Genomic DNA, 13,505 nt, shown 5'->3' with positions numbered 1-13,505 from the left:
ATAACCTTCAAAGAATGTTTTCTTCCGTGTTTAAACCTTTTCTTGGGTTCTTATAATAGTGGTTTTTATATAATATTTGCCCTTTTGTGACTGACTAAATTCACTCAGCATAATGCCTTCCAGATTCCTCCACGTTATAAGATGTTTCACGGATTCATCATTGTTCTTTATTGTTGCCTAGTATTACATTGTGTGGATATACCATAATTTGTTTATCCATTCGTCCGTTGATGGGCACCTACGTTGTTTCCATCTTTTAGCTATGGTGAACAGTGCTGCAATGAACATGGGTGTGCATATATCTATTCGTGTGATGATTCTTATTTCTCTAGGATGTATTCCAAGGAGGAGGATTTCTGGATTGTATGATAGTTCTATTTCTAGCTTTTTAAGGAAGTGCTAAATCGATATCCAAAGTGGTTGTACCATTTTACATTCCCACCAATAGTGTATAAGTATTCCAGTCTCACCACAACCTCTCCAACATTTATTATTTTCTGTGTTTTGGAATAATACTAGCCTTGTTGGGGTGAGATGGTATCTCAGTGTAGTTTTCATTTGCATTTCTCTAATGGCTAATGATCGTGAGCATTTCTTCATGTGCGTGTTAGCCGCCTGAATGTCTTCTTTGGCGAAGTGCCTGTTCATATTGTTAGCCCATTTTTAATTGGGTTATTTGTCTTTTTGTTGTTGAGGGTTTGCAGTATTGTGTAGATTTTAGAGATTCGACACTGATCGGATTTGTCATAGCCAGATTTTTTTTCCCAGTCTGTAGGTTGTCTTTTTACTCTTTTGGTGAAGTCTTTTGATAAGCATAAGTGTTTGATTTATCAGAGCTCCCAGTTTTATCTAGTTTCTCTTCTGGTGTTTGTGTATTGTTACTTATTCTGCTTATGCCATGTGTTAGGGCTCCTAGCATTGTCTCTATTTTTTCTTCCATGCTGTTTATCGTTTTTGATTTTATATTTAGGCCTTTGATCCGTTTTGAATTAGTTTTTGTACATGGTGTGATGTAGGGGTCTTGTTTCAGTCTTTTGCAGATGGATATCCAGTTATGCCAGCACGATTTGTTAAAGAGACTGTCTTTTCCCCAGTTAATGGACTTTGGGCCTTTATCAAATATCAGCTGCTCATAGGTGGATAAATTTATATCTGGATTCTCAATTCTGTTCCATTGGCCTATGTATCTGTTGTTGTACCAGTACCAGGCTGTTTTGACTACCGTAGCAGTATAATAGGTTCTAAAATCAGGTAGTGTGTGACCTCCCACTTTATTCTTCTTCTTCAGTAATGCTTTACTTATCCGGGGCCTCTTCCCTTTCCAAATGAAGTTGGTGATTTGTTTCTCCATCTCATTAAAAAATGCCATTGGAATTTGGATCGGGATTGCATTATATTTGTAGATTGCTTTGGGTAGAATTGATATTTTCACAATGTTGAGTCTTCCTATCCATGTGCAAGGTATGTTTTTCCACTTATTGCAGGTCTCTTTTGATTTCTTGCAGTAGTGCCTTGTAGTTTTCATTGTAGAGGTCTTTTACATCTCTGGTTAGATTTATTCCTAAGTATTTTATCTTCTTGGAGGCTGTTGTTGATTTGGTGATTACCTCTTGGAAGATCTCTTTGTTGGTGTAGAGGAATCAACTTAACTGATTTTTCTATGTTTATCTTGTATCTTGATACTTTGTTGAAATCTTTTATTAGTTCCAGTAGTTTTCTTGTGGATTCTTTGTTTTTCTGTGGGTTTTCTGTGTATAAGATCATATCATCTGCAAATAGAGATACTTTGACTTCTTCCCTACCAATCTGGATGCCCTTTATTTCTTTTTCTAGCCTAATTGCTCTAGCTAGGACCTCCAGCACAATGTTGAATAAGAGTGGTGATAAAGGGCATCCTTGTCTGGTTCCTGTTCTCAAGGGGAATGCTTTCAGATTCTCTCCATTTAGGATGATGTTGGCTGTTGGCTTTGTATAAATCCCCTTAATTATGCTGAGGAATTTCCCTTCTGTTCCAATTTTGTTGAGACTTTTTATCATGAATGGGTGTTGGACTTTGTCAAATGCCTTTTCTGCATCGATTGATAAGATCATGTGGTTCTTATCTTATGTTTTATTTATCTGATGGATTACATTGACTGTTTTTCTAATGTTGAACCATCCCTGCATAGCTGGTATAAATCCCACTTGATCATGGTGAATTATTTTTTTGATATGTTGCTGAATTCTATTGGCTAGAGTTTTGTTGAGGATTTTCACGTCAATGTTCATGAGGGATATTGGTCTGTAATTTTCTTTTTTTGTGGTGTCTTTACATGGTTTTGGTATCAGAGTTATGCTGGCTTCACAGAATGAATTTGGGAGTATTCCATCCTTTTCTATGCTCTGAAATACCTTTTAGTAGTAGTGGTGGTAACTCTTCTCCAAAAATTTGGTAGAATTCTCCAGTGAAACTGTCTAGCCAGGGCTTTTTTTTTGTTGGGAGTTTTTAAATTACCTTTCCAATCCTTTCTTTTGTTATAGATTTATTTAGTTGTTCTACCTCTGTTTGTATTCATTTAGGTAGGTAGTGAGTTTCTAGAAATTTGTCCGTTTCCTCTAGGTTTTCATGTTAGAGTACAATTTTTCATAGAATTCTGTTCTGATTCTTTTAATTTCAGTTGGGTCTGTTGTGATATCACCCATCTCGTTTCTTATACGGGTTATGTGCTTCCTCTCCTGTTTCTTCTTTTGTCAGTTTGGCTAGTGGTTTATCGATTTTGTTGATCTTTTCAAAGAGCCAGCTGTTGGTCTTGTTAACTCCTTCAATTGTTTTTCTATTCTCTATTTCATTTAATTCTGCTCTAATTCTTATTATTTGCTTTCTGCTGTCACCTGAGGGCTTTTTTTTTTGCTGCTCTCTTTGTAGTTATTCTAGTGGTAGGGTTAATGTTTTCATTTTGGCCCTTTCTTCTTTTTGGATGTGTACATTTATTGCTATAAACTGACCTCTGAGCACTGCTTTTGCTGTTTCCCAAACGTTCTGGTAGGATGTGTTTTCATTCTCGTTTGATTCTGTGAATTCCTTTATTCCATCCTTAATTTCTTCTATAACCCAGTAGTTTTTGAGCAAGGTGTTGTTCAGTTTCCATGTGTTTGATTTTTTTCCTTACTTCTTCTGTTATCGATTTCTACTTTTATGCCTTTATGGTCAGCAAAGATGCTTTGCAATATTTCGATGCTTTGGATTCTGTTAAGGCTTGCTTTACGGCCTAATACCTGGTCTCTTCTGGAGAAAGTTCCATGTGTGTTGGAAAAGAAGGTACACTTGGCTGCTGTTGGGTGGAGTGTTCAGTATAAGTCTATGAGATCAAGTTGGTTAATGGTAGCATTTAGATCTTCCATGTCTTTATTGAGCTTCTTTCTGGATGTTCTGTCCTTCATCGAAAGTGGTGTGTTGAAGTTGCTTACTGGTATTGTGGAGCTGTCTGTGTCTCTTTTCAATGCTGTTAGAGTTTGTTTTATGTATTTTGGAGCCCTGTCGTTGAGTGTGTAAATATTTATTATAGTTATGTCCTCCTGGTGTATTGACCCTTTAATCATTATATAGTGTCCTTACCCTTTGTGGTGGATTTTACTTTAAAGTCTATTTTGTCAGAGATTAATATTGCCACTCCTGCTCTTTTTTGAGTGTTGTTTGCTTGATGTATTTTTTCCATCCTTTAAGTTTTAGTTTGTTTGTGTCTTTAAGTCTAATGTGTGTCTCTTGTAGTGAGCATATAGACAAATTGTGTTTTTTAATCCAATCTGCCACTCTCTGTCTCTTATTGGTGCATTTAGTCCATTTACATTTAGCGTAATTATTGACAGATATGAGTTTAGTGCTGTCATTTTGATGTCTTTTTTGGGTGTTGTTGACAGTTTCTTTGTTCTGCTTAATTTTCTGTGCTGAGTTGTTTTTCTTTATGTATTTTCATCGTTGTTGATTTTGTATTTGCTGAGTCTTTATGTTTTTCTGATTTATTTTATATGTGGGATTGTTAGTTTCCTTTGTGGCTATCTTAATATTTACCCCTATTTTTCAAGCAAGGTAGGGGGCTGACAGATGCCCCCGAGTGTCCAGGAGGAATGCATGTCCCTGTTCCCTAGAGTGTGTAGGTGGGTGGGTTTTGCAGCTGGACTATGAGCACGCAGTGCTGTTGGCTGTAAGGACTGGGGGACACCACTTAGGCCCTTCTCGCACTTGGCTAGATGGTATGGGTGGAGTTACCAGTCCTTCGGCCCCTGATGTGGGTAGGAAAAGACTGCATAATGGACGGAGTAGTGTCAGATGTCAAGAATCTGCCACTTCACAGCTGAAACAGTTGAGTTAGACTTCAGGTATATACCCTGTTGTACTGTGGTAATGACGGTCTACACTGCTGAAATGGGCCCACACAAGTCTCTGCAGAGGGAAAGACACTCAAAGTCCATGGACCCCTTATGCCAGTGCCTAGGCAAAGGACCTGCGCCTACCTTGAATCCCTGGTTTAGGGGAGCCAGCAGATTGTTTTTACCCCCGTTTGTTAATTTGTTCCCTCTCCAAGGCTAGGAGAATGGCATAGGGCACGTGACAGGTCCTACTTCCGGCCCAGGGGACTCGGCAATTGCTGAAGCCATCCCAGATCCAGTGCAGAGCAGGGAGTGGGGAGGCAAATCAGAGTGAGTTTTTTCCCAAAGGGAGGTGTTCTTGATCCATGCGGTAGGCCAGATGCAAGTACTTACCTTTCACTGATCGAGGGCTGCTTCTCACTGGTTCTAGATGGCCGAATAGACTCTCTGCCACTGGGTCTCTCCTAGTGCGGAAGATGCCTCCCGAGAACCGTTGCTTGCCTGCCTCACTGCGCAGCACAAGTTGATCCGGGCTGAAGGGCTCCGGCTCCCAATGGGTCAGGTTTGGCAACTCCTTGCTGCTTCCAAACTGTCTCTCCCTCCCCCTGCCACTCAGTCTGATTCTTCAACTTTTCCTTTGATGTCTAGGGCTCCTGGATTGTCATATATAATCGACTCACTTGTTTTTTTTTCAGGTCTTTAAGAGGGACCACCAGAAGCATCTGTCTTCTCATCTTGGCCCCTCCTCTGACCTCTGATTAGTTTTTAAGCAGATTAACCTATGGTCCCAAGAACTGGCTGATGAAATTGCTGTTTTTCAGTTCAGGGTGATCCAGGAAGTGATAACTCTTCCTCTGTCCCATTTAATAAATGTTTATTAAGCAAGTATTATGGAGAAGCCTTTGAACATGGTGCTGAAGGGCACCCAGTGAACCAGAAAACAAACAAGCCAGAATGTGGTGAATGCTATAAATGCAATGGATGAGGTTAATAGGGCTGAGAATCAGGGGGACAGAGGATATAGCATTTATACTGCTCTTTTAGGTCTCTAGACAGTTTTGTACCTATAGTATTTAAAAAGAAAAAAAAAGTAGCTGTTGATTCTGATGCATGGTGACCCCATGTGTGTCAGAGTAAAACAGTGCTCCATAAGATTTTCAGTGACTGATTTTTCCAAAGTAGATCACCAGGCCTTTCTTCTGAGGCTCCACTGGGTAGACTCAAACCTCCAACCTTTTGGTTAACAGCTGAGTGCATTAATTATTCACACCACCCAGGGACTCCTCCTATATAGTATTAACACCCCTTAAAATGTTTATAATTCATGCATTTCATCCAAAATGATAGATTTACTTATCCTCAAGTATCATTTAGAATGTTTGCTTCTGTGTATCAAGAATAATTCCACCTCTTGGCTGGTGACCTATTCTAACTAACTCTGCTCTATAGGGATAGATTCAGTGGATTTTGTTGACTAGGAAATTCAAATGAGTGACACAAAGTCAAAAGTTTCTTCTAGCAATTAACTTTTATAGTAAAGATAATGTCTTTTTGGCAAAATATCTAAGCATAGTACTTGTATAGGTTGTTTCCAAACCCTAGGAGCAGGGCCCATTATGGCAATGAACAACAGAGTAGTGGATACTTGCTAGTTATATGACTTAGGGAAAGTTATTTAATCTCTGTGAGCCGTAACCATAAAATAAGGATAACCATACCTACTTAGAGGGTTTTTCTGTAATAATTAAATGAGCTGGTACAAGTAAAGTGTCTATGTAGTAAGCACTCTAATTATTAGCTACTGTTTCTTAAAGAGATTTTTTTTTTTTTTATATCTAGATTTCAAACTGCCAACCTTTTGGTTAGCAGCTGAGCACTTTAACCACCAGGTTAGACTTTACAAATTATATTTGGATTTGTTGGCTTAATTTGGCTCCATTGGTTTAGTTTCTTGTTGATAATTGTTAGACTTTTTTTTCTGTTTATTAAATCCATGGAAAATAATCATCAGCCCAGACTTCTGGATTAGCAGTAATACAGTGAAACCTGTGAGAGCGGAGACTGCCTTGTTTTTCCAGCCCTTGCAAGTTTTCTGCCTTTAACAGGGTGCAGTCTTGCCACTTTTCAGTCGCTCTTTATTGTTGTTGTTGTTAGGTGCTATCGGTTGGTCTGATTCATAGTGACCCTGTGTACAACAGAACGAAACACTGCCCCATCCTGCGCCATGCCCACAATCATTGTTACGCTTGAGTCCGTTGTTGCAGCCACTGTGTCAGTCCATCTCGTTGAGGATCCTCTTTTTTGCTGACCCTCTGCTTTACCAAGCATGGTGTCCTTCTCCAGGGACTGATCCCTCCTGACAACATGTCCAAAGTATGTAAGATGTAGTCTTGCCATCCTTGCCTCTGGGGAGCATTCTGGTTGTACTTCTTCTAAGACATGCTATCTATTACTGGAAAATCTTTGAGTTTTCCTTCTCTGACAGGTTTCTGCCTTACACAGGTTCTAACTTTCACAGGTTTTACTGTACCATTTGTGAAGATTATGGAGTAAATTTTTGTGGGTACAAAGTGTCCAGTAGCCCCTAAGCCTAGCCCACAGCCAGCTCATTCCCTTTTTTCCTGTACCTAGGAGAGTGGCACTTTTTGTCCCATAGAAATGGGACATTTTGGGGCCACTCAGCGATTAATGAAAAAGCCAACATTTTTTGAGCTCTTCGTATGTGCCCAGCCCTGTGCTAAGCATTTTGCATATATTATTATCACGTAATCTTCACACAACACTATACAGTGGCATTATTATTTTATAGATTAGTAGGCTGAGGTTTGGGAAGTTAAACAACTTGCCCCACAATCGTCAGTTAAGTAAGTGTTGGAGTGAGAATTCAAAGCCAGGTCTACAGAAGAACTAGATGGTGCCTGGCTACCACCAATGACCACCCTGACAGGGAACACAACAGAGAGTCCCAGATGGAGCAGGAGAAAGGTAGAGTGCAGAACTCAAATTCTAGTAAGACGACCAGACTTAATGGTCTGAATGGGACTGGAGGAACCCTGGAAAGCATGGCCCCTGGATTCTCTATCAGCCCAGAACTAAAACAGTTTCTGAGGCCAACTCTTCAGAGAGGGATTGGACTAGACTGTGGGACATAAAGTGATACTCATGAAGAGTGTGCCTCTCAGCTCAAGTAGATACCAGAGACTAAACGGACAGCTTCTGTCTGGAGGTGAGATGGGAAGGCAGAGAGGGTTAGGAGGTGATTGAATGGACATGGGGAATCAGGGGTGGAAAGGAGGAGTGTGCTGTCACAGTATGGGGAGAGCAGTTAGAGTCACATAACAATGTATGTATAAATTTTTTATGGGAAAAAAAAAGCCAGGTCTAACTTCAGAGCCTGAACCTGGGAAGGGTAGTTGGGCTTTGTGAGCGCCAGGGAGATTCTTCCCAGCTCCCTGGCTCCCTTGGGACCTCATTAACCCCTGTGGGAGGAAAATGTAAGATTCTCGCTGCCTTCCAAACATTCTCACCCTTCCAGAGAGCCCCCTCTGAATGGCGTATTGTATTCATTTCCTGTAGCTGCTGTAACAAATTATCACAAACTCGGTTGCTTAAAACAACAGAAGTCTGTTCTCTCACAGATTTTAGCCAGTCCAAAATCAAGGTGTCAGCAGGGCTGCACCCCTTCTGGAGGCCTTGGGGGGATTCTATTCCTTGCCTTTCCCAGCTTCTGGTGACTGTCCTAATTTCTTGACTTGTGATGGTATCACTCCAGTCTCCACCTTCATCTTCACACAGCTTTCTCCTCTGTGTCAATCTAGGCTCCCTTATGTGTCTCTTATAAGGACACCTGTCAATGGATTTAGGGTCCACCTGGATGATCCAGGATGATCTCTTCATCTCAAGATCCTTAACTTAATTACACCTGCAAAACCTTTGTTCCAAGCAAGGTTACATTCACAGGTTCTAGGAATTAGGACCTGTGGGAGGCCAGCTTTGAACTGCTACACATGCTAATGAATGCCTTTCCATCGAGCTCGGCTCCTTTAGCACACCTGGTGGGCAGCACGCTGTCTGGTGAATGCTACTTTTCCAGTGGGGTGACTGATTATCACCAAGATTTCACCACTTGGTGTTTCAAGGGTGTTTCCGTGCTTTTAATGTTAATGACCCACTCCTAAGTCCTGCTGCAGCCTCTTAGGCTTTCCCTGTGGTGGTGACAGCCTCTCTCACAAAGGTCTTGTTCTCTTTCAGATTGCTGATCTGCAGCTTCATAAACTGGATGAACTGGACTGTCTGATTCAGGGCCTGCTTTATGTCGATTCTGTGGGCTTCAATGGCAAACCGGAATGTTACTATTTTGAAAATCCTACAAATCCGGAATTGTGTCAGAAAAAGCCGTATTGCCTTGACAATCCATACCCTATGTTGCTGGTTAACATGGGCTCAGGTGTCAGCATTCTAGCAGTGTACTCCAAGGACAACTATAAAAGAGTTACAGGGACCAGGTAAACATGTTTTCTACTAGGAGAATCTTTTTGTGCTTACACTCATGCTTTTTCCTTGATAACCAGTTTACAGTAGAAGGCTATTTACATTAAGTACATTTTTTTTTTAAAAAGGTCTCCTCAGCCAGCCAAAAAGGATTAATTGAGTGATGTGTTACAGGAGTAAGAAGGTGATTTATCTAAAGATGAATAAAACACAGTCCTTGCCCTGCTGGAAGGAGCCCTGGTGGCACAGTGGTTAAGTGCTCAGCTGCTAACCAAAAGGTCAGCAGTTCGAACCCACCAGCTGCTCCTCCATGGGAGAAAGATGTGGCAGTCTGCTCCTATAAAGATTTCAGCCTTGTAAACCCTGTGGGGCAGTTCTACTCTGTCCTATAGGGTCGTTGTGAGTCGGAATCGACTCGACAGCAATGGATTTGGTTTGTTTTTTTGGTTTTTACCTGCTAGAGCAAGAAGATTGTGGTCAGGCTGAGGAAAGAAGGGTTGCACACATCAGAAGAAGGGTCACACACACCAACAAGGCAGTACATATTAAGTGCCAAATGAATGGCAAGGACATATAGGAGAATCCAGGTAGAAGAATCATTGGAATGATCAGAAAGGACTTCAGAAGAAGGCTTCTTTTGGAACCTCATTGGTGCCTAGCACAATGCTGGTACATGGAAGGTACTCACTAAACGATAAATTGATGGACGTAACATGTCATTCCAACAGCAAACCAAACAGGGTTTACGGAGAATGTTTCTTCCCCTCAGGTAAATGCTCCAGCTGAAAACTGGAATGGCACACCTCACAGGGAATTTTGGAATGCAGTGGAAAGGAAAACAGCCGTGTAACTATATTGAGCACAGCTGCCTTGTTTTCAGTGCCCACTTACTAGGGCGAATGGGCTGTTTCCTGTTTGTGGGGATTCCACATTGGAAAAGGGCCTGGGGTGAGAAATCTTTGGGATGAATTCTAGTGTAAACAAAACTAAACAGGCTTTCTTTCTGCAGAACTTTTCAAAGCCTTTACAATGAGCACGTGATTTGTCGATTTCTAGGAGGAGGATTTGGTAGGCATTTCTCTAGCTTATGGGACCACAGAACCCATTTTTGGAGGAACAACTTAAGGAACTAGTGCCGTTTGGAACGTGCCTTGGGACATGCTGTCGAAGCCCTCGTCTTTTACAGACGAAGACATCCTGTAACTTCTCTGGGCATCAGTGTCCTCATTTGTGCCATGAGGGAGTTGTTTTGTTTTTACAGGCTTTTCCAGCACTGAAATTCTGTAGTACTGCTCACCCATTAGGAGGAGAGCACTGCTTTTCCAGTGTGTTTCCATGTCTAGTGATGGATCTGCATAAATCAGTGGTTTCCACTGGGAAGAGGGAAGATTTAGCTCCTCAAGGGATGTTTGGCAATGTCTGGAGATTGTCACAGCTGGAGCTGAGGTGCTACTGGCATCTAGTGAGTAGAAGCCAGGGATACTGCTAAACTTCCTACAATGCGCAGACCAGCCCTTCACAACAAAAAGTTATTGAGCCTCAAATGTCAGGAATGCCATTGTTGAGAAACTCTGGCATAGATTCACATGCAAGTGTGTGCATGTGCGTGCACACACCTGTGTACTTGTGCGCACACACACACACACACACATTCTGACGGAATCCTGCTTGTGTCCAGAGTACAGGCTTTGGTAAGTTCATTGCCACTAGGTGTACATTTTATTACTAGGAATACCGAACTAAAGCTTGCTTGCTCACACAGGAATCAAAACTGTGACTCCACGGCCTCATTCGGACTGTCAGGAGTATCAAAGATAAATAAGCATTTCAGCTGAGCTGGTTTTACTTAGAGAGTAATCTCCTGATAAAGGAACAATTTTTAAGATACTATAGACTTCCTCCCAGGAATCAATTGAATTGGGGCTAGTTCCAAGGTAACAACAAGCTAAACATTTTTCCACAATTAGAGATATTTATGATTGTGTTGGTTAACATTTCACGTATTCATGAATTGCATTAGAGGTACACTTTCTCAGACTTGGAAATTGCTGGAATCTGGGTCATTTTCATGAATAGTGGCTAATGAGCTAATTGCAGTGTTTGGCTTTCATCACACATGCAATAATGCCTATAAATTCCAGCTATTAGTAAGTGCTCATTAATGACCAATGCTTTGCCATTATCAACAAATCCTGTCTTCAGTCAGTAGTTTTGGAAATGTGTTACAGTATTCTGAGGGTTAATAGAGAGCCCTTTCAGGGGCTGCCACATGCAGTGGGTGGGGGAGAATAAGGCATCAAACCTGTGGGGCTCTAAGTCCTCTTTGTCCAACCAGAGCAGTTCTTCCAAAGATTTCTTTAGATCCAAGTTACAAAAGAAAAACAAAACAAACCACTGACATACTATTATGGTCAGCAGTGAATAGTGTGTGGAACACACTTTGGGAATCATTGATTTAAGCAAATGGCTTAATCTTTAAGTTTTGCTACCCCTATTATGAGACTGATAAGGAGCCCTGGTCGTGCAGTGGTTACAGCACTTGGCTGCTAACCAAAAATGTCACGAGCCACTCTGTGGGAGAAAGATGTGACAGCCTGCTTCCATAAAGATGACAGCCTTAGAAACCCTATGGGGCAGTTCTATCCTATCCCATGGGGTCGCTATGAGTCAGGATTGACTTGATGGCAACGCGTTTGGCTTGGTTTAGTTTTATTATGAGACTGATAACTGGTTTTTTGTTACTGTATTACACCCTATTTTCTCATTAAGCATTGTTAGTTTTAGGAAACCACATCATTACAGGATATCAGTTTTCTTTTATAAATGTATGGTTTTAAAATGGTTTGTTTTACTCTTGTGTGTAATTTTATTGCATCCCAGATTGGGTACGAACAATTTTTTTCCTAGTAACACAACTCCAAGTTTATAATAGAAGTCAATGAAAACAATGGGACTTCGCAGCTGACGTTGTTAGAGTGTACAGTCTAGTAGAAAAGGAAGGTAGAGAATTTATCATCTCATCATTTTGGAACCTATTTTAAAGACACAAGTACTCAGTAATTGAAGGTTTCTTCTACTCCCTAAAATTCCTTACTGCAAAATTATTGGGTTTTTTTGACTAATCATAATATTCAGCAGCTGTTTCCAGCTATATGTTTTTGTCTTTGATTTACCAAGTGTCTTATTGTTTGTCTGCCGAAGTGAACAGATGTATCTGATTTTGAGTGAGGGACTCAGTGAATTAAATAATGGTTAGCAGGTTGAGGATATTAATAAAGTGTTGGGAGACGTTTGGCGCTTTCTTCTTATCTGTGGTATACCAGTTGTGCAAATGCGTGATCGCTTCCCCCACTCAGCTCAGATTCCTTTGTCTGGAATCACCTGTCATTTTCCAGTCATACAAAACACTTGTCCTTTTTCACCCATACCAATGCATCAGTTGATGAGTTGCCTTCTTTCTAAGTCAGCCGATGTCTTCCATTGCCTATGCCTGGAGTAGTTTGCCCCACACTTTAATTAATATGAATATCTGATGTTCAAAGAGAGGTGGTTAGCCGGGGGAGGAGGGTGAAAGGCATTTAGAAGCTAGAAAGAGACGAAAGACTTCCTCTTTAAAATATATACACACAGAAAACAAATTCAGATGGCACACAAACCAAAAAATGTTCCCATTAAAACCCACTAGCTTTGTAGTTTTATTTGAAACTGACAAGTAGTATGAAATGTCATGTTAAATGTAAATAAATAAAAACTTTTATTAAAGGAAATCCAAACTTTCTGCTGTGCCTGAGTTGGCAAGGTAATAAAGAACATGGAGCTCCTTCTTTCCCCATGACACAGCGCCTACTGTTTGGGTGTCTGCTGCAGGTGCCTCCTTAGAATCTTTCCATGTTGTGTTGTTTTTGGTTGCCGTCAAATTGATTCTGACTCACAGCAACACCATGTGACAGTAGAACTGCCCTATAGAGTTTTCTAGGCTGTAATCTTTACGGAGGCAGATCAACGACTCTTTTCCCACAGGGCAGCTGGGTGGGTTTGAACCACCAACCTTTCAGTCAGCTGCTGAGCATGTAATCATTGTGCCACCGGGACTTCTTAATATTTCCATGAGAACACATAATTTCACTCGAGTGTATATTTTGGTAAGAATTGCATTTTGAGAAATACACAGTTTTGCGTTAGATGAGATTTAAAGAACTGTGTGTCTTGAGATTTAAAGACCTATGTGTCTATTTACAATCTGTTACCTTCTCGTTAACACTTACTGACAGTAAATATAGTTTACAGTAGATTTTTCTTTCTTCAAACTTAAGTTAAAAATAACCTTAATCCCAACTTGAATTTTTTGTTATAATTAGAAGCCAGTGCCCAAATGCATAGGAGTCCCTGGGTGGTGCAAACAGTTAACATGCTTGGCTGCTAACCAAAAGGTTGAAGGTTTGAATCTACCTAAAGGCACCTGGCAATCTGTTTCTGAAAAATCAGCCATTAAAAACCCTATGGGGCACAGTTCTACTGTGACACACATGGGGTCGCCATGAGTTGGAATTGACAGCAATTGAAAACAAACAAACTCAGACACATACGGGGTTTCCAGAGCTAGCATCTGTTTGGGGCTTTAGAACAGATTGGTGTGAGCAGCTCTCCTATGGCTACTCTTCTGCCTG

At 40.9% G+C, this 13,505-nt stretch overlaps 1 protein-coding gene across 1 annotated transcript in view; it reads left to right on the top strand.

The window, feature by feature from the left end:
• Positions 1 to 13,505, top strand: part of PANK1 (pantothenate kinase 1) — an 81,347-nt gene that overhangs the window by 56,170 nt on the left and 11,672 nt on the right. The window contains exon 3 of the mRNA XM_004369917.3: positions 8,599 to 8,852. Within this exon, the coding sequence (XP_004369974.1) occupies positions 8,599 to 8,852 (254 nt within the window). The remainder of the gene's footprint in view (positions 1 to 8,598; positions 8,853 to 13,505) is intronic.

Source organism: Trichechus manatus, unplaced genomic scaffold (assembly GCF_000243295.1).
Source record: "Trichechus manatus latirostris isolate Lorelei unplaced genomic scaffold, TriManLat1.0 scaffold00007, whole genome shotgun sequence".
NCBI classification, from domain to species: domain Eukaryota; kingdom Metazoa; phylum Chordata; class Mammalia; order Sirenia; family Trichechidae; genus Trichechus; species Trichechus manatus.
The sequence above is the reverse complement of the archived record's forward strand: the minus strand, read 5'-3'. Positions and strand labels throughout refer to the sequence as shown.